Below are 26,930 nucleotides of genomic sequence, written 5' to 3' on the forward strand. Positions count from 1 at the left end.
CATAAAACCTAATTTAGGGGAGGAATATCTAACAGACTGTTCTCTTTTGCTGCTAAGTCTTCCCCCTCCCCTATTCTCTCTCTTCTCCATGAGCAAGTCCGTTGCTTTGTTTGGATTCACCCTGTTCATAGCTGCACAAAGCTGTGATGCTTTTCCCCATCATCACCTATATTAACTATTTCAAGGATTTTTTATCTAAATGTGAAATGAGATGGCTACTCATTGACTGGAGATTACAACTCTGACTGCAGAACAGACGTGATAAATAGTAATAAAGGTGCATATCCCTTTGAGTTTTGTCATACTTTCCATCTCTCTGTTCCTTCCAGTTTTCCTGTGTATCAGATGCTGAGAATGTATCCTCGAAGCTATGTTGCTCTTCTCTGTGTCTTATCTGTTCTAGGACTCTTGTCACCCTTACTGGATCTCTGGTTTGCGTTAGATGTGCATGTTGTGTTGCTGTTTCCTCCATAAATGCATTAATTTGTGTTTTTCCAAATTCAGTCTCAAGGATTTATTTCCTGCCACTATGTGGTTTTCTTTATAAACTGCCTCTTTCTGCTGGCATCACAGAAAAATGTAGCATTTCCTCCTTAAACCCTTTTCCCTGCTTTTCTTCACAATCAGAGCTTTTTATGAGTTTCCTTAGTTTTCCAATTTGTTTTTATTAAGCATGTTTTTATAGCAAGGGCTGTGATCCATCAGAGTAAAGGGAAACAAAAAAAAATGATGCCAGAATTCTGTTTGTTTGTTTAATGAAACAGACTTTAAATGGAGTGAAGTCAAATTGGTGTTGATGACTTGACTTGATGGTAGCTGGTTCTAAGTGCTGGCTTTTGACAGTGAGTCATGAAAGATCTCAGCATTTCAAAGAGCCTAAAAGCACAAATATAACCGTGGGGTAGTATTAGTATTGGGAAAAGCTGTTAGGGCTGCTGTGCGTTGTTGACCTGTGTTTGGGAAAAAGTACCTGTATGCTGGTTGATGGATGTGAAATGGTGTTTAACCTGGGCCATAGTTAAAGGGTAAAGGCCCCTTGAATTCGGGTGCCCACCTGGCACACCTCTACCCTTCTCTTCACAGAATCACAGAGTGGGTAGGGTTGGAAGGGACCACAGTGGGTTGTCCAGTCTAAACTCCTACTCAAGCAGGGGCATCCTGGAGCACATGGCACAGGATTGTGTTCAGGTAGTTTTTGAGTATCTCTAGTGAGGGAGATTCCACAGCCTTGAGCTCCCTCAGCCTTTCCTCATAATATCCTCCTGTGCTATTTCCTCATAATATCCTTTCCTCATAATATCCTCCTTTCTTCATAAATCTCTCCTGTGCTGAGGAGTCCAGAACTGGACACAGCACCCCAGATGTTCCTCACCAGGGCTGAGCAGAGGGGTAGGATCACCTCCCTTGATCTGCCGGCTCCCCCTTCCTACTGCACCCCAGGATCCCATTGGCTTTCTTGGCCACAGGAGCACTGCTGCCTCAGGAAGGGCTTATTGTCCACCAGGACCCCCAGCTCCTTTTCCACAGAGCTGGTTCAGCAGGTCAATTCCCAGTCTGTGCTGGTGCATGGGGTTGTGTCTCCCCAGGTGTGGGACCCTGCATTTGCCTTTGCTGAACTTCTGATTGCTCTTCTCTGCCCACCTCTCCAGCCTCTTGAGGCTGCACAGCACTTAAGGAAGGAAGCTGCTCCAATGTGGGCAGCGAGCAGCCTGCCTGAAATGCTGTGTGGTCAATACTGGAATCCCACCATCGTCCCTCTGGAGTATCCCCCCTTCTGCCACCATCCACTGTGGTGGGTGACTGTGGTGGCCTTGAGCACTGTGGCTTCTTGCACCCTGGCCCTGCACCTTAAAGGAGGATTTGCCAAAGCCCTTAGCATAAGGCAGAGGAGCCTGCCTGAGCTAGGGGAGGGGTAGAAGTGGGACACACGAACCACAGCTGCTCTAGACTGCAAGGCACTTTCCATTTGCTTGTCGGGACACCCTGGACTCTGGACCTTCCTGCTGTGTTAGCCCACTGTGCTGCTTTTAACCATCTCTGCTCCTTTGAGTCAGCTTGGGCTGCTTACATGGCAAAGAAGTATTTTCCTGGCATTTCAGAAGATGGGTGATTCCCTTTCCTTCCTGTGCGGAGGGAAACTGCTGGCTCCGTGCAGGGAGGGTTACAACAAAACAGTGGGGCCTCATCAAATACCAGAGAGGCACACAGCTGGCTGCAGGCAGTGGGGCTCTGTGGGTCCTTGCTTGAAAACTTCTCACACAAACTCTAATCTGTCTCCTCTTTATTCAAAAATCTCTTAAGCTGTGAGTATCTGTCAGGGACTTTCGTGTGGAACATGAGGACTGTAAAGAAACAGATCCTAAACCATGTGCCATTGCTAGTGGTTCTGCAGACCAGGATGTAAAAAGCCAAATGTTTTAACAGAAATTAGGGAGTGAAAACAAAGGACCTGCTACAATGAGACATCACATGGCACCATCCTTATGACATGTTCATGTGATTGCACTGGTCTACATCCTGGGTGTATTTTTTTCATCTAATGACTTCTTGAAAGAGTTGAATATTCAGAAAATTCACTGTTCTTCCAGATGTTAATCAGAACAGAAGTTGAAGTTCAGAAATAAAATATGAATGAGAAAATTGTGGGAAAGCAGTACTCTCTGTCTAACTCTTGCTTCAGTACCAGAACTGTGCTGGCAAGTTTGAGCAGTCTGTAGCAGCAAAAATCCTTAGCAGTACCCCAATAAGCTGGAGAACCTGACACCTACAGTTTTGGAAGCAAAACTTGCAAGTTGCCTTTTTGAAGCTCAAATTTTTCTGGAGCAACGACAGACCTGTTTCCGCAGAGAAAAATACATGTTCTTTCATGCAAGACCCAGAGGTTCTGAGCATTCAGATATCTATTTGATTTGATGGTTGGGCTTTGAACAGATAGGATGCTTCACAGCCATTGTCCTCAGAAAGCAGAGAAGCTGCAGCATGCTGATTTTACAGACTGGGAAACTGGGACATCCAAGCGCTCAGTTGTTGGAGAGAGGAAGTCAAGAGCAGAGCTTGAAAAGGATACCAGCTCCCTGATCTCCATTTTAATTAAATTATTTCTGCAATTGTCTTCTCTGGCAGTTTAACTGGTGGAATGCGGTCTAGCAGAGGAATTTTTGGCTGCAGAGTTTAGAGGAATATTTTTCTGGGCCAGATCCTTGCTCAGTGTAAATTAAGATGATTCCACTAGCTACGTTTATGGCACCAGCTATTTACTCCTCCCTCTGAGAATCTGGCCCTGCTGTGCAGACAGTGGGCAGTGTCATATAATTTGTTCTTTTTAATTTTAGTCTGTCTAGACACTTCTGCAGCACCCCTTTCTGGGAGAACTTTGTGCCAGCAGCTCTGAAGCAGCACCACACTTGTCTGGTGAGAAACGCTTACCAGACACGGTGTGGAGGTGGCCTGGTGTGCTCAAACTCAGCATTTTTAACCTTCTTGGTATAGAGTTTGGATTTGATGGTCTCAGTGTTTTTTGGTGGAGAGGTGGCAGAGGGAAAGAATGGCAGGATTTCTTCCCAGTGAAAAGGAGCGAGTCTGTTGTTTTCTGGTTTTGACAATGTGTTGTCCCAGATGAGTGCTAGAGAAAGGTGGCTGGGGCTGATGCACTATTTCTGTGGTAGTTTTTCTTTTCCAGCAGTGGGTGACACCCCTCTTTGTGGGTAAGAAGGTCTTTCTTGTGTTTTTAAAGGCCATTTGCCGGACTGGCCCTTTTTTTCTTATTAGTCAATTCTTCCTACCATGTTGTTACTACCACTTTAGCTTCTCTGATACGTTTTCTTCCAGTCTGAGTCACCTGACATATAGGGGTGGTAACCTCTCTAGCTCTCTGCAGACTTGTCACCAGGCACACACAGGACCTAGATTTTACATAATCCCCAGATTTGCTGGCCATGGTTAAGCAGGTGGTTAGCTAGGACTGTTTTCCTTTGCCTTCCATTCTTTTGCCAGTCCCTGAATTACCAGGACTGTCTGTAAATGTGTTTGTCAAGAACCAAACACAGAAAGGCCATGACTCTGGCTGGGGCTCAGGAGCAGCAGTGAGATATATGTGTGTATCTATAATACAGAGATATGCTTTTTTATTACCAATATTTCTGCTTGAATCCAAATACACTTAATTTCTAATTCTCAAAATAATTTAAATAAATTTATTAATCATTAAGTCCTACCTTCTGTTGTTAACCACCTACAATTATGTATCTATGCCCAGCCCCCAAAATGAAGGCTATTCATAGCTGCAAAAACAAAAGCCTGAAGGTAGAGATCCTAAGTTGTAAAAAATAAAATTTCTTTTTGGGAAAACCATAAAGCACATAGTATTTCTAGGATTCCACCCAAGCTTGATCAATACTAGAGAAGCAGAAAAGCAAAAAAAGCAGCTCCCAAAAAAGCAGCTTCCATGAAAATGGGTAAGAGATTCTTTGTGCAGTGTTAATGATTTTGAGAGAGACGTTTCCCCTGTGAATTGCTGTAGGAGTTTGCACCCCTTCCCCCATGCTCAGCAGAGGCAAGAACATATGACTATCCTCATGTAAGGCAGCGCAGTGTTAATAATGCTGCTGTATTGACCAAATTGGGCTGCTTTGTCACCAGGGACATCTGAGAGGATTTATTCTGACTCCTAAGGCTGTGCCTCCTAAAGTGCATTTTCTAGGCCTTTCACTAGGCAAAGGGTGTGCTGTGCTTTTTGTCTTAAGCCTGCAGAAGCAACGTTTTCAAAAGATTTGATGGTATCCCACCATCTACTGCTTCTATCACTGCTTCTCACAGGGCTCCCACCTCATTCCCACTCGGAGCTGAATGTGGCTCAAGTTCATAATTGCATTGTGGCAAGATTCAGTTGTTTGCCCTTGGAGAGTGCCTGGAGGAGCAGCCACTGGTTGCTGGAATGTGGATAAACACAGGGTGTCGGGAACCAGGAGACGCTTCCTCTTTGCTTAGAAAGTGAGCAAAACATTAGTAAGAAAGCAGCACGGAAGGGAAAACAAGTGCAGGATGGTTTTATTTCTCCTTCCACCCCCTCAGCTGATATTCATGACCTTGTTGAAAAGATCAGACTGCTTCAGAGACTGCACGTGGTCATTTTTAAGTGTAGGGAGAAACCAAATGTGGCTTTTATTTTTCCATCTGATAAATTGCCAATTGCAGGTTTTACTTACAGAACACTCTTGAGTAGTCTGAGAAGAACACGATCACCTTGATATTATATTTATGAGTAAAAATGGTATGAGGCAAAGAAAGCTCTTAGCTCACATGTAAAGAAGACTTTTAATGCAGTTTTTGCTTCCAGGAATGCATCATTACTCGTGGCAGGGAAGGGACACATTAGCAAGCTTGACAGGAGGACTGAAATGCCTAGGGGTACTCAGGGGCTTGGAGTAGCAATTTGATATCATGCGTCTTTGACAGGTGTCGGGAGCTTGGTGCTGGCTAGTGATGGGACATCTGCAGAGCAGGGAAGGGTTAGAGACACTTGAAGTGGAGGAAATCCCTTGAAGCTTGCTCTGGTGACTGTCGGAACACCTCCAAGATGCTCTGAACAGAGCCCATGTGTCCAGAAGTGCTGCAGTGTATCCTGCAGGGGCTCAGAGTAACAACCAAGTCGCAAGTCATGCCTGGAAAATTATCCTGAATGCCCAGGCTGCCAGTAGTGCTAGCTATAACTAAAGAAATGCAGTTTGAGTGTGTTTCTGTCTCTCTCTGAGTCCCAGTTCCTGGACTGCAGGATCTGAAGCAGATCTCTCTGGTAGCTTTGGCCACCACAAGACATTTGGGCTCTCCCTTGAGCTCTGTTATCATGCAACTACTTGGGAAGCACAACTGCTTGGGAAGCTAACCACTTGGGAAGCAGAACTGGCCGGAGGTGAGGCAGCAGAGTGCTCCCAGGAATGTTCCCTGTGAAGCGAAGACTTAGCCTGTGGTCTCTCATGTGGCTCCTCTCCCACCATAAAGGCTACCTTTGTATTTTTATAACCAAAATAAAATTGCAGTTCCTGAAAGCTGTAATTTGTACTTGGGGGAGCATAATGTTTGTGTTTGCTATTGCAGGGATTGTAGCAAAGCATGGTGACAGAGGTCTGAAGTGTTTGGGATGACAAGAGCTGGCTACAGACTCCACCTTTAAGGGCTACTGAAAATCAGCTTTAGTTAAACAGTATCAATGATAAACCAAATGCCAGGAAGGATTGGCTATACCATGAGAGGAACCCCCTTCCTGCAGCTGGAGAGGCTGTTCTTCCTCAGTTCCCACCTATCCCATTCCTGCAAACCATGCCAAGAGAACCTGTCTGTAGTCTTCCAAGCTGTGACTTTGGAGAATTCCATCACGTCTCAGAAAAACAATAGAGGGAAAGAGTGATACAAAGCCAACCCACAAAGGCAGGCTTATCTTGGGAGATGCTATATGGACTTAAGTACAGTGGAAAAGGGAAACTGGGGGAAATAAGACACTTAAGGTAAACTAACTTCATTTTTAAAATGTCAGATATGGAAATATGCCAGATAAAATGTCCACTGCTGAGTTTATAGTGACTAAAATATGTTTCCTCTTTTCCTTGTTGTTAAGTGGGTTTGTTGTTTTTTTCCTTTTTTGGAGCATGGTGAAAGACCACAGTTCTCTGCAGTGCATTTTCAGTAGTGAGCTGGAGCTCTCTGTGGTGGTTTAGTGGGTAATGCTGTAGTGCTGTGAACATGACATCCTCCAATTCCTTGCATCATCATTCAGGCCTTTGCCTCTCAGGGAAAGATGGCAATGTCAAGTTTCATTTGATTTGCTCAAGGAGGATACGTAAGGATGGGGCTGGAAAGCTGAAAGCCTCATGAAGAGCCTCTCAGCAGTGTGGGTGCAGGCAGAAGGGGTGCCAAGAGCCTTGCCAGTGGAGAGATGCCTTGCTGTGGTATCATCTCTACAAGGTGGTGCTGAGTGTTGTGCTCAGTGATGTACCTGGAATTAATTTGGGAACCCTCCCAATTAATTTTAGGGAGAAGGGTGCCAACACAAATGAGTCAGGGTCTGGTGTTTTCCACAGTATTCTCTAATACATTTCCAAGGATATTTTGCTAGGAGACACAGAAAGTTTAAAAGAGAACCTGAGAAGGGACAATGACTTGCCTTGACTGTGAGGCTCCTGCCCAAAGAAAGAATGTTGCTGAGGAAATGCAGCATGAATAAACAAGGGAAGGAGAGGGTGCTGACAGGGGAAGAGAGGCTGAAATTTAGAGCCTCTCTGAGATCCTGGAGTCAGACAGGTTTTTGAGAAGGGCATAAACAGGTCCTGTCCCTTCAGGAACAGTAGAGCTTCTCCTAACCTGTTTCTGCTGATGCTTTGGCACAGCACCCAACCTCTGCTTTTCACCAGCCTACTTAGAGTAACAAAATACCAGCCTTTGGGCCTTTCTGCGTTGTAGTCTCTGTGAACTGCTGCAGTGTGCAGGTACCCATACAGGGCATTCCTATGAAGGTATGTCATGATGGCTTATCATATAGTGACAAAAGACAGGCTTGTGCACAGAAACATCTTGAATTAACCCTGGTGGTTTCTTAGATAATGGGAAGTCATCCCATCTTCCAGGAATGCCAAAACATTGCATTCCTTGTAGGCTATTTTCTGGCTGCTTTGCTATTAATAACTTTGTCCTGAAGTAGCACTTTCATATTGCAGCATATTAAAATCATAACAACTGGGTGGGTGTCCACAGTCAACAGACGGAAGAAAGTGAGCCAGTGTGAGAGCGGTGGTTGTGTCAATTGGCTCACAGAGGTGTGCTGACTCTGAGCAGCTGGGGTCTGACCTGCTGAGCTTTCTCAAGTCAACAAATGGCAGGGCTCTTAACAGGATCTCCTGCCTTCCAGTGCCATGTGCAGCCAGTCCCATACAGCCTGCTGGGAGCTGACATGAGGCCGATCTGTGATCCTTTCACGAGGAGTGAGCACTGCCCTGTCCAGTTCTGACAGCGCACCTTGAGTTGCTAATGATATCCACCAAATGCTGTGCCAGATCCCTTTTCTTTTTTTTGATCTAATATATTTTGGGGATACAGATCTCAGATGCCTGTGAGTGGCTGCCTGGGCTGCTGCTGAGCGTTTGAGCCAATACTGGCAGGCTCTTTACCAATGTGCTCTTGCAAATTGCTCTTAAAGAGGACCATGCTGCTTTTATCAGGGTGTGTAAGAGCCTGAGTGCACTGCCTGTGAGATTTTGAGGCTGATCAAAATTCCTGGTGGCTAGGAGTTTCGGAACAAGAGCCTTGGCAGAACAGTGTTGAAATGAAAAGCAGTGGAAAAACACCTTTGACTGTAATGTAGCATCCTTTGGAAGGCACCTGGCTTTAAAGTGAGATGCATGTTTACTTGCAATGGGACATTCAAGCATGAAGGCTGTTGTTTCTGTGCACAGATGATGAACACTCTGGCCTAGAAGTGGTAGGAACCAGTTTGTGAATATCCCATATAGACTACCCAAAATTAAAAAAAAAAATTAAAAAAAAATGAGAGAGAGAGAGAGAGAAGAAACAAATCCAAGTATCAGGATGTCTGATAGTTGTTGTTTTTAAATTCTTCCTATTTTTCCATTTAGGTCATACTGTCCCTAATAAAGTAGACAAGATTTGTAATAGAAAATAACTACCTCCAGCCATTAAAAAACATGTTGAGTTCTGTCTAATGTAAGCCACAGAGTTAAGTGGTGCTAATCAAGAGCAGCATTTCATGGATTTTGAGTGTTGGCAAGGTCCTCAGCTGATGTAAACAGGAACCATGAAATCAGGGCTGCTCTGTGCTGATTTACCCCAACTGAGAATCCGGTTGTGCTTCCCATCACTTTGTTTTTAGTCTGAGGTTTTTTTCTTGGTGCAATAGCAGAACTCAAGTCTGTTGTCTTCTCTTTTCCTTGCCCAGATTGGCATATTTATCACAGTAGCACATGCATCTTCTTGCTCTTGTAAGATAACAAATGGCCCAAATGATTAAAAAGAAATCAAAGAAAAAAGCAGCAAATGGCTTTTTGTGAATGTGCTTGGACAGTTGCTGTGCTCCCAATAATGTCTAAACTGCAGCCAAACAGCCCACTGCACCCCACATGGCTGGAGGCAGTCTTTGGTCCTATATGTTTATTATTGTTTAGAAATGGTATAAGTGCTCTTTTCTTCTTTTTTTTTTGTTCTGCCCTTATTCTACAACGCATTCCCCTCCTTCCTCCTGCTTCCTGTTTCCCAGACAGGTCCCCACCTCTTCCTCCCCACAGCCAAAAATAATACAAAAGGGAACATACAAAGGATTTTTTGAGCCCTGAGATGTGATAATGAATGGGCATCATGTACAGGGTAGACACTGTAGTCCCAGCACAAAAATGTTGATCATGCAAAGTCAATATGAGGAATTGCATGTTTTTGGGTTAGGAATTCAGTGTTATGCATCCTCTTGTTTAATATATTTTTAGGTCAGAGCAGACGAGATGACTCACAACCCAGGACTCTTATGAAACGTTCCGTATATTGAGTGTATTGATCACATCTCTGCTCCAGGTTTGGTTTAATAAGCTAATTGTGACAGACTGTGCTTATGAATATGCTGTTGCCTGAGTGCGCAAATGCAACTGCTGTATACATTTGTATCAGCTGTGAGTAGGAATTGTTAAGATATCTCTGGGTGTTAATAAAACTTCTCTAAAGAGTACATTTTTTCATTCATGAACCTAACCAGAGTAATTACAAGGAATCCAATTCTGCTGTGTAACCCCACTGCAATACTTTCTAAGGATGAATCTTAATTGAGAATCGAGACCTAAAATATTGCTCTGCTTTGTACATTCCACAGCCGTCAGCATTTGCTCTTGCATATCCATTTCCTGTGAGAAGTTTACCACACTCTGGGGCATGCTTTGAACCTGATCCTTTGATTTCAGTGGGAGCTAGGACTGGCAATTCAAGGAGCTAATTGTGCCTTTTTGCTGTTTATAATGCTAAACTAAAGCTGCTTCCAAACTGGATGACAACAGGTTAAATACACGCTTGATGAAGTTTGGAGAAAAGTTTGCAGTGAGGGCCACTAGCCAGCTCACTCAAAGCCATCCAAGGTTGTTATATAAAGAAATGCTCTCTTCAGAAACATTGTGAAACACTCTTACTTCATATATATAATTTTTCAAATGGTCATTGTATGGCTACTTGCTGTCTGGACTGCATGGCAGCGTGCAGGGCATATGGTGGTGTACAAGCACACATGGCTTTTATCATATTTTGATACCAGCACAATGGACTGCTTGCCCTTTTGAATTCTTCATTTGGCTATCCTTAATCCTTTGCTGACATTGATGCTATTTTTTGTTGTTGTGACTGGTTGCAGATATTTTTTCTGTCTTTATTAAACAGTCCAAAAAAAATAACAAAAGCCCTCCAAAGCCCTGGTTCAGTGTTTGCAGATTTCTTTCATCCTTTTTTTTTTTTAAATCTAGATGTCTATCAAATTCAGCCACGCTTAGCTGCAGTCCTTTGTTCAGTATCTCATAACCAGTGCACTGAAATTCTCTATGCTTAAGGCCCAAATACCACAGATTTTTAGTGAACAAATTTGGCTTGTCCATTTAAAAGTATGTTTGTTAGATAAAGGTGTATTTCATTATCACTAAGTTTGGGAACAAAGCCTGATCTTGACTCCTTGGTTAGAGTTATGGGTTCAGACTTTTTTCTGTTTAAGACATTTGTTACCACCGATTTCTGCTGTTGAAAATCGCTAATTTATGGTAAATTTGATTTTGATTCTTTGAGCTTTAGAGTCTGATCAGAATCTTTGATAACCCTAGTTACATCATGCCCCAGAGCAACAGGAAAATGAATGGTGTTTACATGAAGGTAGTGATTCTGTCCTTTACATCCACATTTTTACTTTAAAATTATCTTCAATGAATGCAGTTGAGGCTTTTGATTTCAGCATTTCTTACACTCTGGAGAAGCATAAGAGGAGAAGATCGAGGGAGAAAGCCATCTGGGTCATGGTAGAAGAGTTTATTGAGAGTGCTGTTGTGCATGAATAACAGTGAATGAGCTGGTTTGGCTAAATACACTTCCTCAACGGTTCATTCTTTGGGCTGAGACCAAGAGGGAAAATGGGCACAGGCCATTATTGTGTTGAAGAAATTAGCAAACAGAGACTTTAGTCCTGTGTAGGGGAGTCAAGAATTAATAGACTTGTCCATTGCAGACTCTGGTGGCTGGTGTGACCCACTCAGATGTTGTTAGGGAACACTGGCCTGACGCCTCAGGCATATGGTGAAGTTACCACAGGAAAACAAGTCTTTTCATATCATATGATCTTTCTCTGCCAACAGTGCCTGTGCCTGTGTTTTCCATGTGGCAACAGCCTGATTGTTGAGCATCCAGTTAACTTGATTTGTTTCATATACTCAAGGGATTAGGAATATACATACAAATATTTACCACAAGTTAGCTGTCAATAAATATCTTACTGTTGTACCTGAGGGGTGGTTTTAGCTCATTTTTTTTAATGAACTGTGTTAACACATAGGCAAGATATGCTGGCACGTGACTAGTTTTGTCTTAAAACCTTTGCAGTAGAAATTACTTGCTATAGCCTGAGACTTTTTCTTATATACATTCATTTCAGGCTGCGGTTTTCCATTTTTCCCAAGTGTATTTTGCAAAACTACTTATTTTAATACTAAAATTCTGTTTATTTTATTCTGTCCCAAATGTTAAGCTTCTAATGTGCTGCAGCTTTTTCACGACTAGCAACTGCCCAGTAAAAGTTGCCAAGAGGAAAAGCTGGAGGTTTTGGCAGCTGGGTGGGAACAGATGACAATCTTGGAATAGATGGGCAGGAGTATTGGGCTTTGTTGTTGTTCAGGAAGTAATGAAGGCTTTTGGCAGTGGGAAGAAGATCCATCGTTCAAATCTGGTTTTAGGGTTAAGGATAAAAAATAGCATGGCATTTCAGGGAAGGCAGGTAAGTTTTGAATCTTTTATTCCTCTTAGCTTCAGGGCCACCCCACAACATCCAGTTCAGTTTCTGCCTGTGGTATCAGCAATGCAAGTGTCAGTGCTGCTCAGAGCTTTTGCTGTTCTGCTATACAGTGAAACACTGATATGGGCACTGGAGCTGGTGCCACTGTTTGTTCTGAACTTGAGTGAATGGTGATGGCACTGACCTTAGTGTTATTGTTTTGGGTTGTCTTCAGGTTGAAGACAGTTTCGCCTCCAGTGGAGTCTTGAGATTTTCACAGTTATTTAGAAATGAGGCCCCTTTCTTCACATGCCAATGGAAAGCAATGGGGTCATGATGGAAGTAGAAATTTGACCTTCACTATTGCATTTGTAATTCTGCTTTGCTTGTGTAAATTACAAAGAGAATCCTTTCAAGTATTGTAAACAGACCTGGTAGATCAGACCTATTTGTCAGCCACATTCGACATTTTAATTTTCTGTCACAGCCTGATCTAAGTATCCAACTTCCTAATTAGGTTTTGGATAACTTCCAAGTTCAGTGCTTGATGTCCAATTATATTTGCAGTAAAATGGCACTTAGAAGTAACTAGCACTTCCAGATAAGAACTTCTGATGATCTGCTAGAAAAATTCAGAATCAAGATATTATAAAATACTTCAGCATGAATAAAACAGAGGAACCCAGTGAACATGTTGATAAGGTCTCTTCACTGACGTTCTGTCCTTAAATTATTACTGTTTTTTTTACTTATTAAGGGCTTTTTTTCTCTCTTGGCAGAACTTTACTGTTGCCATATTGTCCTATCTTTAACTGTGCAAAACTCCCAGGAGTCTGAGTGCTTTAAAGACTTCACAGCATGGGCAGGTGCTTCTAAAGTGGCCTGTTATTTTTCAAAAGTCTGTGTGTATGGGTGAAATTCTGATACACAACATGGCTGTTAACCAAGACTAGTTCTTTGTGCAACATGTTTTGTAAATAGTCTTTACTTTCAGTAGATGAGCTTCAGAGGTAAGAATACAACTAGATTAGAGGTCATACCTTTGTCAATTGACAGACATACTGAACAGTGAATTTTCCTGGACCAGTGCTGCTGCAAACTCTGAAATAGGTCTTTACCAGGGATAGGACAGCTTTGCAGCTTGTACCTTCTGAAGTACAAGCTTTGTCTTGTACTGTCTGAAGGATCTGGTACTGCACATGGAAGTGTAATGGTGTGCAGTTTACCTATGTTCTGCTACTTCATGTGCCCCAGAGGACATGGATGATAGTATAATACGGGGAGCAAAGAGATGTTTTGAGTTACTGGGAGGGAAAACACAGCGTTCTTTGCAGGTGATGGAAATGTTCCTCTGCTGGGGAAGTGAGTATTTTTGCAATTGTATCCAAAACTGAAAAATCAGACTGAGGCCTTGACAGGATTTTCCACATGCCAGACTGCTGTCCTTTTCTATCTGGCTTTCTTCAAATATTTCTTGCAAAGCCACATCCTATTATTTGTCAGCCATGAATGATTATTTCTTTTAACTGATTAAATTGAGGAGCAAGGTCCAGGGAGAATCACCTTCATTAATCAGGGCAGATGGGTTGAATTAGTGGGTCACTTTTTTATCCCTAGCTGGTGAAACTGGCTCGACAGCCAACAGCCAGTTGAGGAGCCATCTTCTTAATTTTGCAATTTTTAAAGTCCTTATTGCTGTGTATCCTACAGGCACTGGGTAAGAAAGTTTAATACCCATCAAGTTGTCTGCAATGTAGCAACTAAAGGGTAGTCAGACTTCATGTCACATGTGATGTACTCCATCTGTTACACAAAGCTCCCTCTCTTGCACAAGTGGTGAAGGAGAAGCTGGACATCCAGCAGAACTTTGACAAGAGCAGCTCACTCCTGTCTGAGATATTCTTGAACTATTTTCCTACCAGGGTGGTAGTGGAAGTAGAAGAACAAAAAAAGGTAGTTTTTGATGTGCTCAGTGGCAAATAGCTTTGTGAGAGTGGAGACCAAAGAACTTTCCTGCCCCTCCTGATGATCCACCAGGCTGGAGTGGGGACCTCGGTGGTCTCAGCATGACTGGTTTCTTGAAGTCAGAACTCAAGACAAGGTGGTGGGCTTAGTTGGCCTAAAAACTGTTATGCCAGGGCAAGGACTGAAAAAAGCAGGCCGGTTTCTAAACCCTTCCTCACCACTCCCTGGGAGATCTGGACCACAAGGAGAGAAGGTCGCATAAGGTACTTGGCATAAGCTGGGAAGTGCATATGGGGAAAGATGCTTTGTTTCTGCCACCAAAAAAAAAAATGCAGCAGCAGGTAGGGCCCTGGCAGGAGGTAAGGGAAGGGCTGTGGCCATAACCCCTCGCCAGGCTTTGTCTGCCATGCAGATTAGGTGCAGGGCTTTTCTGGCTCAGCGTTGCTAGGCTCTTCCCTGCTATTGACTTGGTGGAGAGGCTGAGGGGGGTGGGAGGGAGGGACTGCATTATATTGTTTCTTTGAGTTGTTTTTCTCCCCCCTTCTATGGGGAGATGGGCTTGATCCACTGGTTTTGGATTTCAGAGGCAGAAGGCAAGACATGACCAGCTGGTGTCTTGAAATGGCACAGGTGCAGTGGCTGCGGGAGGGGGGAGCCAGGAATAATTACAGGTTTGTGAAGCATCAGGCTTTGCCTGAAAAGGGCTCATCGAGAAACTGCTCTTTATGGAAAATTAATGGTGAAGCTGGAAAAACTGTCAGGCCCACTATTGTTGTCGTGGGGTAGTGATGCCTTAAAGGAGCAGCACCTCCTGCTTGCCTCCCCTCCACGGGCAGCCCAGAGCTGGCATGCAGCTCTCTGGTCCCACAGCAATTGAAATTTCATGTCACTGTCATCAGATTTAATGGCCTTGAGTCCTTGTCTCTCTTCCCTGCTGCTGCCCTCCCCCTTTCCACCCCTAATTTGTGATTATGCTTGCTCTTTCCTTTGGAAGCCTTTCATTTTTTGGGCCCCTAAACCTGTTTCTGCCCCACTGGATGAAGGCTAAGTGGACCAGAAAGCCCAAATTACATGATGTGGAGAACTCAAAAGCATTGCCTCTCCTGGTGGTGGGGGTTATTACTGCCATGTTGGAAAGCTTCTCCCAAAACCCATTAGGATTTATCTGGGGAGAGAGCAGATTCCCAGCTAAAGCTGTTTTTCTCAGTCCCAGAAGTGCACCTTATAAAGAAAACTGAAAGGTTGCTTAAGGCAAGTACAATTGCTAAGTGTCCCACCCCCAGGCCTGTGTGCAGTCTTATACCTCTGAAAATTACCTACATGCTGAAGTACAGCATGTCTCACTTGCATATATTCTGTTCTGTTGCTTTTTGTCTATCTCTGTAGCTCTGATCTATAAGCAGCTGTTAATTAAAAAAGAAACAAACAGGTAACTGTGTGGCAAATTTTGTTGTGAACTCTGAAAGTCATCCCACCACATTGTATCTGCAACCAATAGTGCTGCTTCCTGGGAGCTTTGAAAGTAATAATCTCAAATTACCTGCAGTTCCTAGAGAGCTGTGAGTGGGGCCTCTGTACACTCCTGTGGATGAGACCTTTGTACTCAGAAGGCAGAAGTCCCTGTCTCTCCTCTGGTCATATGAAGCTTTTATTTCTTGATCAGATGCTGGACTTTCCAGGTTGAGATGTAGCTGGGTCACCAGCTCCCATAGACACAAAATTTTTGCCTAAAACCCCTTTCTTAATATTGCTAGAAGTGTTCTCAGAGGAGTAGTTTTTAGAGGTTTCTAAAACATTAGTTAGAAGAATGTATCTTTCTCCAAGTCTTGTGAAATCACAGTGGTGGTATTAAACCAGCTATCTTTTCAAGCAGCGAGAAATGAAAAATAGTGCTAATAAACTCAATTAAAAGCTCCAGAAACTACAGCAAATGGTTCTCTATAAACAATAAAAGTTTATAATGTTGGCTATGGAGAACACTGGGCAGTGCATTGGTGCCTGGAGGCTTTATAGGGGCAAGCTCAGGGCACTTCATAAGAAGGCTCATTTATGTAGGAGGCTCATCCCATTCTTGTGCTGATGATCACTGCTGTGGAGGTGCAGAAACACATTTTTATGTGGCAGCCTCTTTGACTGCAACTTTACCTACTTTTTAATAAGGGTGTGTATGTTTGTGTGTAAGTCTAGTGTCCTGTCCACAGGAAGCTCCAGATGTGCCAAAACTGTCTCTAAAACTGACAGTAGATCCTTTTTTTTCTGTCACCTTTCTTTCTCTCAGTCCTTTTAAACAAGCTGTAGTCTCACTGGAAGCTTTTCTGCCTCCTATCTTAAAATGCCACACTTCAGAATTGTGCTGTTTTAGGAACAGATTGGGCCCCAGCCAACTACGCTGAGTTAAATTTGGAGAGAAAGTTAATGTTTGTGAAGGAAGAGGAAGCAGTTATTTGGAGAGGTGACTTTTTGTTTGTACATGGCCAGATGATGGGTCCATTAGGATAGTTTCATTTGCAGTGACTGTTGGACAGATTATACTTAAAGTTGGGAATGCCCTGGTACCATGTAACAGTGCACAGGCTTTAATGAAAATGTAATAAATGTTTTCTGGTTGTTGTATCTTCACTTCTACTATAATACCTGGTACCCTATGTGGGTATTCCCAGACTGTCTTGGAGCAGCCTCAAACAAGGGCCAAATCTTCATGTCTCCCAGTGTGTGGCCATCTCACAAGAAGATGATGTGCTGTCATAAGTGCTGTCTTGGAATGCCTCTGGACCATGTTGTTCTCCTGCCCTCAGTGGGAGCTATGCTATAATCTCTCTCTAAAAGCGGTTTCTCTCCCTCCCCTCTCCCTTTCCCTTCTGCAGACATGCCTGGAGTTGGAGCGATACCTTCAGACTGAGCCGCGGAAGATCTCTGAGACCTTTGGTGAAGATTTGGACTGCTTCCTTCACGCCTCCTCAGCCCCAGATGCAGAGGACAGTATCCGACGGCTGGACCCCATCCTTTTACCAGTGGAGACGAGTCCATGTGACAAAAGCGCCAACATAGACATTATCCTCTCCCGTGACAAACTGCTGTCTGAGACGTGCCTCAGCTCGCAGTCCACCAGCTCTTCCACAGAAGGCTACACAGCCGTCAACCAGGCCCAGCTCAATGCAGTGACCTCATTAACCCCCCCTTCCTCTCCGGAGCTCAGCCGCCACCTCGTAAAAACCCCACAGACTCTCTCAGCGGTGGATGGCACAGTGACATTGAAATTGGTAGCCAAGAAAACTTCACTCAGCTCTGTGAAAGTGGGTGTAGCAACAGCGACTGCGGGGACAATAAAAACCGGGCAAAGTGACAGTGAGCAAGGAGGTACAGGGGCAGAAGCATCCCCAGAAAACAAGAAGAGGGTTCATCGCTGTCAGTTTAATGGGTGCCGGAAAGTTTATACAAAGAGCTCCCACTTAAAGGCTCACCAGAGGACTCATACAGGTACTTATGTAGGATGCTTCTCTCATCTTGTCCTCCTGCCACCTACCTGTAACCATCTCCTTTTATTCTCATTTAGAAAAGAAAAAAAATCTCTTCTGAAAGTCCGAGCTTCTGTTTATGAAACAGGGCAGTGGAAAATATGGTAGGCCAGCAAATGTACCCATTATTCCATAGAACACAGGAGTTCACCATCTACCAGTAGCCTGTTGGGGTTTCATATGTCTTATGGGGCTTGATGCAGAGTAATTTTAGGATGCCTGAGGGATGTAGATGTATCATATGAAAACTATGTGCATGTCACTTTGGGCTTTTGGCACTCACTTCCCCAAGACAACTTAAAAAATGTTAAGTTTAGTCAAGTGTTATTTTCTTCAAATAGAAAACAGCGTGGGTAGGTTTTTAGTGCCTTTTGTATGGGAGAAAGAGAAATGTGCTTCAGATCTTAGATATGTGGTTTAGGAATAATCTGTGCATGAGGCAGCATGTGTAGATGCAGATGTGTAGGCACACAGAGGCACATACCCTTCAGATACTCGTGATCTTGGACTTCTCCAGTGCTAAAATATAGAGAGAGCAAATAAAAGAATGACATGGAGTTTGAATGAACAGTGTAGGTAGAGAGGGAATAGGATGTATGGATAGATGTGAGGCTGGTATTTTGGGTAACATTTACAAATGTTATATATATGTATGTGTGTGTGTGTGTGTAAGCTTGTTACTGAATCGGTTTAGGTTGGTTGTTCAGGTTCCCTCCTCTCATTTCTTCATAGTCCCTAGTAGCTTTTCAGCTGATAGTCATTGGCATTAATAGCTATGCAGTTCACACACGTTGCTGCTTTGTTCTACGCTTCACACGTGATGAGAGATGATAAATTCCCATTAGCACTGTCTTATCATGTGATTATTCTTGTTTCCAGAGGGATTGCTATAATCAGTTTTCTCAATTTTACTGTAAAATGTGTGGTCTCTTACAATGACTGCACGTTTAGTTCACGATCTTATCATGCAGGCAGATTCCTAGAAGCAAGGTTGTTCTTGCAAGGTAGAAAATAACATGTTAGACCAATGCAGTAAATCAGACAAATATGTGGGTTGTTAAGAGAGCTGCATCCATCACATACTAGGCAGCACTGTAAAAGCTACATGGTCTTAAGTATAAATCATAGTAAGACATAAAAGACATTGATCCTTTAATATGGGCTTTCTAGTGCTTTTACTGGGGATAGCCACCTTGCCAGGAGTGACCTCACCTGTGTTTCGGTGATTTGAAAACCAGTGAAAGCAGTACAATCATTTTAAAATCAGCATCAACATGGTCAAAATGTTGGTTCCTTGTAGTGCCAATGCTGCTGTGAGGGCTTTTCCCTGCTGGGGCTGGCCAGTGGGATGTCCCAGCCAAGGCCTTCCAGCAGACCATGGAGCTTCCATGAAAGCACAAATGAAGAGTGTGAGAGCTGTTGACACAGTGATCTTGTCTGTTCAGATGTGACCCCCATGTTCCTCCTTGAGCTGGAAGTGATGGGTCTTCCACAGATTTTCCTGAAGTCAGTCAGGGATATGACACAATAGCCTGGAAAGGGTGAACCTGTGAAGTTTTCCTGGTTTTGTCACCCAGATGGAGATATGGACAAGAAGTCATGAGGAGCACTTGCGAAAACGACTAATCTCTCAACACTTTTATCCTTTAGTGTCAAAATCTTGTAAGAGTTTGCATACTTTTGTACCAAGCTTTAGGTCTGGTTGAATTTTATGAGGTCAAAACCTTTCCCCTCTAACGTCACCATGTGAAATCTTATGTTTTACAATTAATCCATGATGAGCAATGTTTCTCAATGGCCCTGTGATCTTTCTGTTGAATAGCCTTGGACTGTAAGTGGTGCCATGATGTGCTGAGCCTCCCCATCCACAGCAGTGTTTGACATGGTGAGAAAGTCACATCTGCCTCTGCTGGCAGATGGTGCAGACCTTTATCAGATGATGAGACTGCAGCTGCCTGGGTGCAGAGCCCAGACCTCCCATTCCCAGCACCTCACCTGGTGGGATCAGCTACTCCTCTGATCTTGCCAGTTAAACCATCAGTGGTTTAAACAGCCCCTAATTTTGGGAGTATTTCTTTTTCCATTCACCATGTCCTGAGCAGATAGCATAGGTTGTTGGGAAAGCATGAAGGCAAAAACCAAGAGGGAATACAAATGGACGATGATCTCTCCTTTCTTAGCAGCTGTAAAACCACCCTGCCCCTGACCATGTCCTAACTATGCACAGCTTTGTAGAAAGCATAGTTTCCCTTGATGATGAGGACTGAATGCAGCCTTGTTGTTAAAACACATCTTTGATGCAGAACCTGGGAGCAGAGAACCTGTCTCTCATTTTTGTCTGTGGTTGCAGGTTGTCTAAATACCTGTGAACATTTAGATCTTAGGAGCAATTTGAGTAAATTGAGAGAAAGGGTGTGATAGGTTTATCTAAACAGCTTATCTGAGTCTGGAGCACAAAGTCATTCAGACCCCTTCATACTGCTTACATGCTCTGTTCCCTTAAAACACACTGAATGTTGGATGCCTTAAATGAGAGCTGGTACAATCAAGATATTAAATGTGATCACACTGGCCTCTTCAGTGGGGTTTCCCCACAGGGACATCCTTTCTCTGGTAAAAGAGTGGGACAGAGAGGAAAAGCTATGGAAATTTGGGACTGAATTATAAATGTCAGGGCTGTCTCCTTTCCCATGCAGCCTTCAGGGCATGGGACAAGGAACCCTTTTCTCCATGGGTGCTTTGTGTTTTTTCATGCCTGAACTGAGTGTACTGTGGGTTGCGAATGCACCCAGCAGTGCCAATGGCTAGTAGCCACTTGGCTTAGTCAGTGGCTGAGCCAGAGGGTCTGAAATGATTGTGAGATATTTTCCTTTGGCTGGTGGTTTGTTAGTGTGTCATGCGAGAGAGCAGTCTGCCAGTGTGGGCTCTGTGTAGGGTGTGAGTGCCCCAACAAAGAGCTCCCAGTGTGGGGTTCACAGGCAGGGAGGCAGATGTGGGCTGGTCACTCAGCTTGCACGTGCAAAGTCCACTTGCTGGATCAAAGGGATTTACTGCAGTGCATGAAAACAAGAAACCATGGGCCAGGAGCGGGTGGGGGGTGGAAGGCAGCGGAAGGAGGCTGCATTCCTTTCGTTCATATGTAAGGCTGACCAGACAGATGCTGGCTGGTGTTCCTTGCTGCTGCGTGATGAGCCACGCTGGGCTGCAGGCAATGCAGGCTGATAGCAGCTTGCTAGATTTGGAACAATCCTTTCTTGGGGTTTTACTTTGCTGGGAAGCTCAGAGACAATCAGACCCCACATTACACTTGGTGCATCTTCCACATTACTCTCTCACATCTCATCTGCTAGAGAATCAGGACAGCACTATAAGGCCTATCAGTGGTCGAACTGGTTATGAAACCACTTTCTGGATGACCTTTGGAGAGGGAAAAACAATCATCTGTGTGGGAGAGAATTTAATCTGGAAGGGAAAGGGAAAAACATTGTCTGTATGGAAAGGGAAATGAAAATATTTGACTGAACTCAAAGCAAGCTGGGGCATCTAAAGTTAAGGGTGTGTAAAGGAGCTAAGAGTAGTGGTGGGACTGACTGTCAGAGCACAGCAAAGAAGCCCCTCAGGGAAGAAATAGCAGCTGGGCCTGTAAACAGGAGGAAAATGTGAGCTGTAGTTTTGGAAAAACCACACTGCCAGTGTGAGGGTGAGGTAAAATCATCTGAAGAAGGAGCAACCAGGACTGGCATGGTAATTCAACCCTAGCACATTCTCTCACAGTTATTCATGGAGCATACATCAGTGCAAACAATGGGATTTTCTCTCTTTTGAGAGAGGAAAATTTTCATCCTGTCTTTACACATGCATGGAGATGAATTGTCAATGTAATGGAGAGTGCAGAGGGAAGGAATTCGAATGAGCCAAAACCCATGTATAATCATCAGTACTTCCTAAATTAGAAAACAGGATATTGCTGGAGAGTGTCTGAATGCAAATAAGTCTAAGGGTGAGCTGGCCTGTGACCTATGGAAAGATTAGTCATGGGATGTGACTGTGTCTCCCAGATCAAAGACTTCTGGAGATTTCTATCTCCTGACAAAACCATTCCTATCAGTATTCCTTGCAGTAATGTGCAGGGGAAGGTATAAGATGGCATGGATACTTTCTGACCGGGGATGATGCATCACATAAAAACTGATCAGGAAATCCTTAAGATTGGAACAGTGATAAAAAAAAATATCCTTATAGGCTTCTGCTAGGATTTGCATTTTGTGAGTGTCAGAAGGTTTGCTTTTTTTTTTTCCTTTAGCGATACAAAACCAGGATTTGATACAACTGAAGCTCAAGTCTGAGAAGCAACAGTTGGGCATCTCACATCTGTATTTAAGTTTCTAAGGGCTAAACCAGTGGGAAATACCCATGTAAATAGATGTTACCAGACTAAATGCGATCTTAAGATAGCACTTCTTCAAGTGGGGTTTGTTTCACATTGTCAGGACATCTTATTTTAAATTATATAGTTCTTTGATCCAAAATGCTGGGTGAGAGTAACTAAAACAAACAAATCTACTCTGCAGGAAAACAAATTACTACATTTGCAAGAAAAGATGAGACACACAAGAGATTAGACAGAGCATTAACTAACAGGAAGGTTTTTGAGATGGTATATAAAACAATAGAGAAGAACATTCCCCAAGTGTTGGCGATAAAAGTGGAAGTATCTGGAATTTGGAAATTGTTGGAGGAGACAAAGTTGAGGAGAGTAGGCTGGATGATAGATAAAGAAGATTAATACAAAGTAAAGGAAAAATAGGGAAAATAAAGAACTCTGTGTCAGTGATAGCACATGAATGGGAAGCTGCATTGCTGTATTGTGTTAGTGTGGTAGCATCTGTGAACAGAAAGCCAATGAAGAGAAGGAAAAAGCAAGTAGCCAAGCACAGCACCAATTCTGCAGGATGCCAGGTTTTAAATAATGACTTAGGGAAAAGCATTTGGGAGAACAGTATTGGTGGCATAGGAGAAATTAAAGCCAAAACCTAAGATGTTTTGCTGTTCAGAGACCCGTAGCTTTGTGGTGAGTCCACAGCTCTGTGTGGAGGGCTGAAACCTGCCAAGGGGACATGGAGGGACATGGAGGATCCTGAAGCTTCAATGCCAGCAGCTGAAGCAAGGGGTGAATATGCTGCTGGAAATGAGAGCCAGGGCATTGAGAGAAGAAGGGTGTGTGAAAGACCTTCATTCAGGGCTGGATTTTTTGGAGAGGTACAGTTGCTTAGCCCATTTGGAAAGATGTGGTTTTTTTGTGATGTTGGACTTTTAAAAAGTTTTTTTGTATAAAAATGTAACAGGTCTTTATCAAAGCTGATTAAAATAAGCGCAACTTGATCTTGAGCTCCTTAAAACTTTCTGATCTTAAAGCCTTTTAGCCATTTGGCAAGTTTGGAGGGGAGTGTTGTGATTTCATTGTGAAGGGTCAGAGCTTCACTGCATTATTAAAGCAAGAGCTTAGACTTAGGAAATGACCTTTGAGAACCACCCAGGCAGCAGGAGCATGGCCCCTGCCAAAAGCAGCCCTTGCCATTTAAAGCACCAGTGGTGTTCATCCATTGCTTAGTTGTCAATACCTGAATTCTGAGTCTTGTGTTTCTGCTCCATCATTTGCCAGAGCAATAGCACAGGACAATCTTATTGTTTGGGTTGGAAATATACATAGGTATTTTTTGTTTGTTTGTTTGCCATGTGAGAAGATTTCTGGTGCAAGGTAGACCAAGAAATTGATGTTTGCTGTCTGTTCAGCATCTGCAGGAGGGCAAGTGCAGGTGCCTCCAAGTGTTATGGCAGTCTGCCTTGGTAAGGCACAGAGGAGCCTTCTTGAGTTTTTAATTTAGTGTTTTCTTTATACCCATCCATCCACTCCTGAGCCCCTGTGAAGCACACAGCCAGTGTGCAAATGATCAAGGTCACAGAAAGAGACTCAAGGAAAACCTACAGATTTGTCTTCTGCCATTTTCCCTTTGCGTTGCTGCTGTCCCACGCTGGATAGAATTGGCAAGTTAACAATGAGAAGCTATGATTTTCTAGTCCATTTGTCCAAAAGCACTGTCATTTCCAAAGTATTTGAGGTCATGCCAGGCATGAATTGGAGATGTGTGCTCAGAAATGCTGTTTTAGGCTGAGGTGGGCATAACTGGGGGACCTGACGTGCTCTGGGCAGGAAAAGCCAAGTGTGCTACCTCTCGTCTTAAAAGCAGGTGCTGGATTAGAGGCTTTTTCTAAGCACAGGGTGGGTGTTTGAGTCTGGGTCATATCTGGGCAGGTAGCCAGCAGCCTGGACAGACCTCTCCGAATCCAGAGCCTGTCTTTCACACCCCATGTGGACACAGTCCCACACACCTACATACCAGCAGCAGCAACTAGAAAGCAGGAGCAGATGAACTATAAGGCTTCATGGAAGTTGACCTAAACAAGTGGAGGTGTCTATGCTTTTGCCAACAGTGGTGGGGTCCCGAATAAAACCATGGGGACAATGGCATAGGTGGTGCCCACCTTATAGCACAACCCAGCTGCAGGTAGGGAGACCGACTTGATAGGGATAGGGAATACGAGACACCCGTTCAGTCCCATGCTTTCTGGCCCAGGTGTCTGTGAGGCTATTTTTGAAATTAGTCCCAATGTCTGACTCAGGTTCCATGTCACCACAGGACTTGCTTTTCAATGCCCAGGATGGTGTTCTAGGCAGTGGCATGAGGCACGGGGTACATCTCCAGCCATCCAGTGGTTGTCTCTACCGTTGTCAGCTCATGGCTTCGTGGGTTTGTGGAAGTGTGATGTAATTGATCCGCCAGGCCTCCCCATACTTATATTTCAACCATCGTCACCTCTATCAGGTGGTGATAGGCTTTACTCTTGGCCTGTTTGATTGCAGCACATGTTTCACAGTTATGTATGACCTGGAAGATATTGTCTGTGGTAAAGTCTGCCCCTTGATCACGAGCCTATCCATATCTTGCATCTCTTCGCTGATGACCTGAGCCATCATGGACCCACCGAGCCAGAAATAATTCACCTTTATGTTGCCAGTCCAGATCCACCTGAGACACTTTCATCTTGGCGGCCCAATCCACCTGTTCATTGTTGCAATGTTTTTCAGTAGCCTGACTCTTGGGTATGTGGGCATCTACATGGTGTACATTTAAAACCAGCTTCTCTACCTGGGCAGCAATGTCTTGCCACAATTCAGCAGCCCGCATGGGTTTGCCACTGTGCTGCCAGTTGGTCTAGCTCCTCCCACAGATCATTTGATGGAAACAGAGGCATTAATATTCCTTGGCTATAAGTCATAGTTAATATTATTAGTCCATTAATTATTATTTAATCTTTTTTTGATTAAATTATTTGCTCCTTTTGCTCAGTCGTCTTCTTCTTTGAGTTCTTGAATCAGCACGCCATGAGTCGATGGTCATAATCTCTCTCTTCCAAAATTACCCTTTCCCTAGTTTGATGAGTTGTCATTGTTTTTTCCCTGTAATCTGGTTTTATCTTGATTGTTTTGTCAATTATCTTTGGTTCCTTGGCTCAGGAGAGCTCTTTCATGTGGATGCAGTAGAAAGCCTCATGGCCCTACATGGCAGACTGGTTTTGGCCTCCACCGTGTAGAACAATTTGGACCACCTGAAGGTGCTCTTTTCCCAGCAGTCTGTCTCTACTGAAGATGAGGACATCCATCACCTTCCCTGTCCCTGAGGTTCTGTCACATTTCTCCAGATATAGAAGGCAATACAAGCCATACTGAGCAGCCCCACAGGTTGCCAGGCTGTACAGAGCAACCAGGTCTGTACAAGGGGCAAGGTAGTTCCAAAACTGGCACAAAGGGTAGGGCAGGTTAGAGGCTGCACTCTCTGAGATAATGGGCGATTGCTTCAGTCACTCAGGAGTGATGTCTGTCCTGACCCTGACCCTGTCCCAGTCCCTGTCCTGAGAAGTGCAAAGGCAGGTGGTGCTGGTCCTTGCAGCAGTCATGCTCTCAGTGACAGCAGTCAGTTTCATTGCACCCTCAGCACTGATGTCCGTCCTGAACCTGACCCGGTCCTGAGGATTGCAAGGGTCAGTGCTGCTGGCCCATTCTTCGGCCATACACTTGACAGCAACAAATGACAGAGACAGCCTGTGGAGCACCATGGTCAGGAAGACCACCAGGACGAGCCTCATTCTGGTCTTTTGCAAGGATGCCATCTTGACACGTGAGCTGCCTCGGCCTGCCATGTTGGCCAGAGTTCAGGCTGTGATGTCCTGGGCTGAGTGGCTGCCCAGTCTCTGTGTGCTTGCATGTGTTGGCAAGGTGACATCATGGGCTGCTGTTGCATAGGGTTCTGTGAGGTCACAAGGTGTTTTCTGCCTAGCCAGTGAGTGATGAAGGCCAAAATGGAGCTGGGAAGGACTTGGATAGGTGGATTTTGAAGCCTGCTACTCCCATGGTTGCTGGCAGGCACTAAGCCCAGCAATGGAGTGGCATTGTGTCCCACAGGACCTACACTCTGAACTGTGCCCAGACTCCATCCAAGCTGCATTTCGTGCTGTGCAGGACAGCCATGATGTGTTTCCACACAGAATCCTCTTGAGGGCAAAGCAGCAATCCATGTTAAGAGGAAAGCCAAAAATTAATACATTTTGACAAAATATCTTGACCCCTCTTGAGCAGGAGATTGGACAAACTGACCTGTAGGAGGATTAGTAAGATTGTTCTCAACATACCATTACCTTTCAACATGTGTTTGATCACCCTTTATCACCACAATGGCAATTGGATGCAGTCTGCCATATAAAGGGGCTTCAAAGGGGCTTACTCCCTTCATAACACATGCAGTGATTCAGATTCTCACTAGAGCAATAGGTGATGCATCTGTGCTTACCTTTGTGGATTTGCCACTCAGGACTCCTTTTTGCACAGAGCTCTAAATACCTCAGCTCTGTGTGTGGATCAACTTGCACATTGGGTGAAAGAATGTCAGGACAACAACTGCAAAACTAAAATCTTTCCACTGCTCGGCTTTAGACGTGATAAGAAGGCTCAATAAGAATCAAAGCCTTTAAAACACTGCAGGCCAATTTGCAATCCCAGTCCCCATTTGCAGATACACACACAAATGTGTTCGGCAGATTTGTCCTGAAGATGTCTGGCCTTCAAAACTCAGGACTGAAAACTGTGGCTGTAAAAACTGAATGCTGAAAAAACATTTGCAGGCATGCTAGCTAAGCTAATGAAGACAAACATGAGTTTCAAGATAAAAGCTGATGCCCAGCTGAGTTCCGAAAGAAAGGTATACTCAACGGTACAGCAGTGCACATTCAGAGGCTTAGTGGGGATTTATTCCTTCCTTCTGTACATCTGGACTCTCACCACACACAGAGAGGTCTTAATACATTAGTTAGTATAAACATCCATTTGTACACCT

At 44.0% G+C, this 26,930-nt stretch overlaps 1 protein-coding gene across 2 annotated transcripts in view; it reads left to right on the top strand.

Moving 5' to 3' along the window:
- Positions 1 to 26,930, top strand: part of KLF7 (KLF transcription factor 7) — a 65,692-nt gene that overhangs the window by 13,465 nt on the left and 25,297 nt on the right. For both annotated transcript variants that reach the window (XR_014853438.1, XM_085066206.1), the window contains one exon: positions 16,831 to 17,443. Coding sequence is in view for 1 of the 2 variants with exons in the window: in XM_085066206.1 (XP_084922332.1) it covers positions 16,831 to 17,443 (613 nt within the window). In the remaining variant the exon portion in view is untranslated. The remainder of the gene's footprint in view (positions 1 to 16,830; positions 17,444 to 26,930) is intronic.

Source organism: Lichenostomus cassidix, chromosome 7 (assembly GCF_008360975.1).
Source record: "Lichenostomus cassidix isolate B80296 chromosome 7, HeHo_3.0, whole genome shotgun sequence".
Lineage (NCBI taxonomy): Eukaryota > Metazoa > Chordata > Aves > Passeriformes > Meliphagidae > Lichenostomus > Lichenostomus cassidix.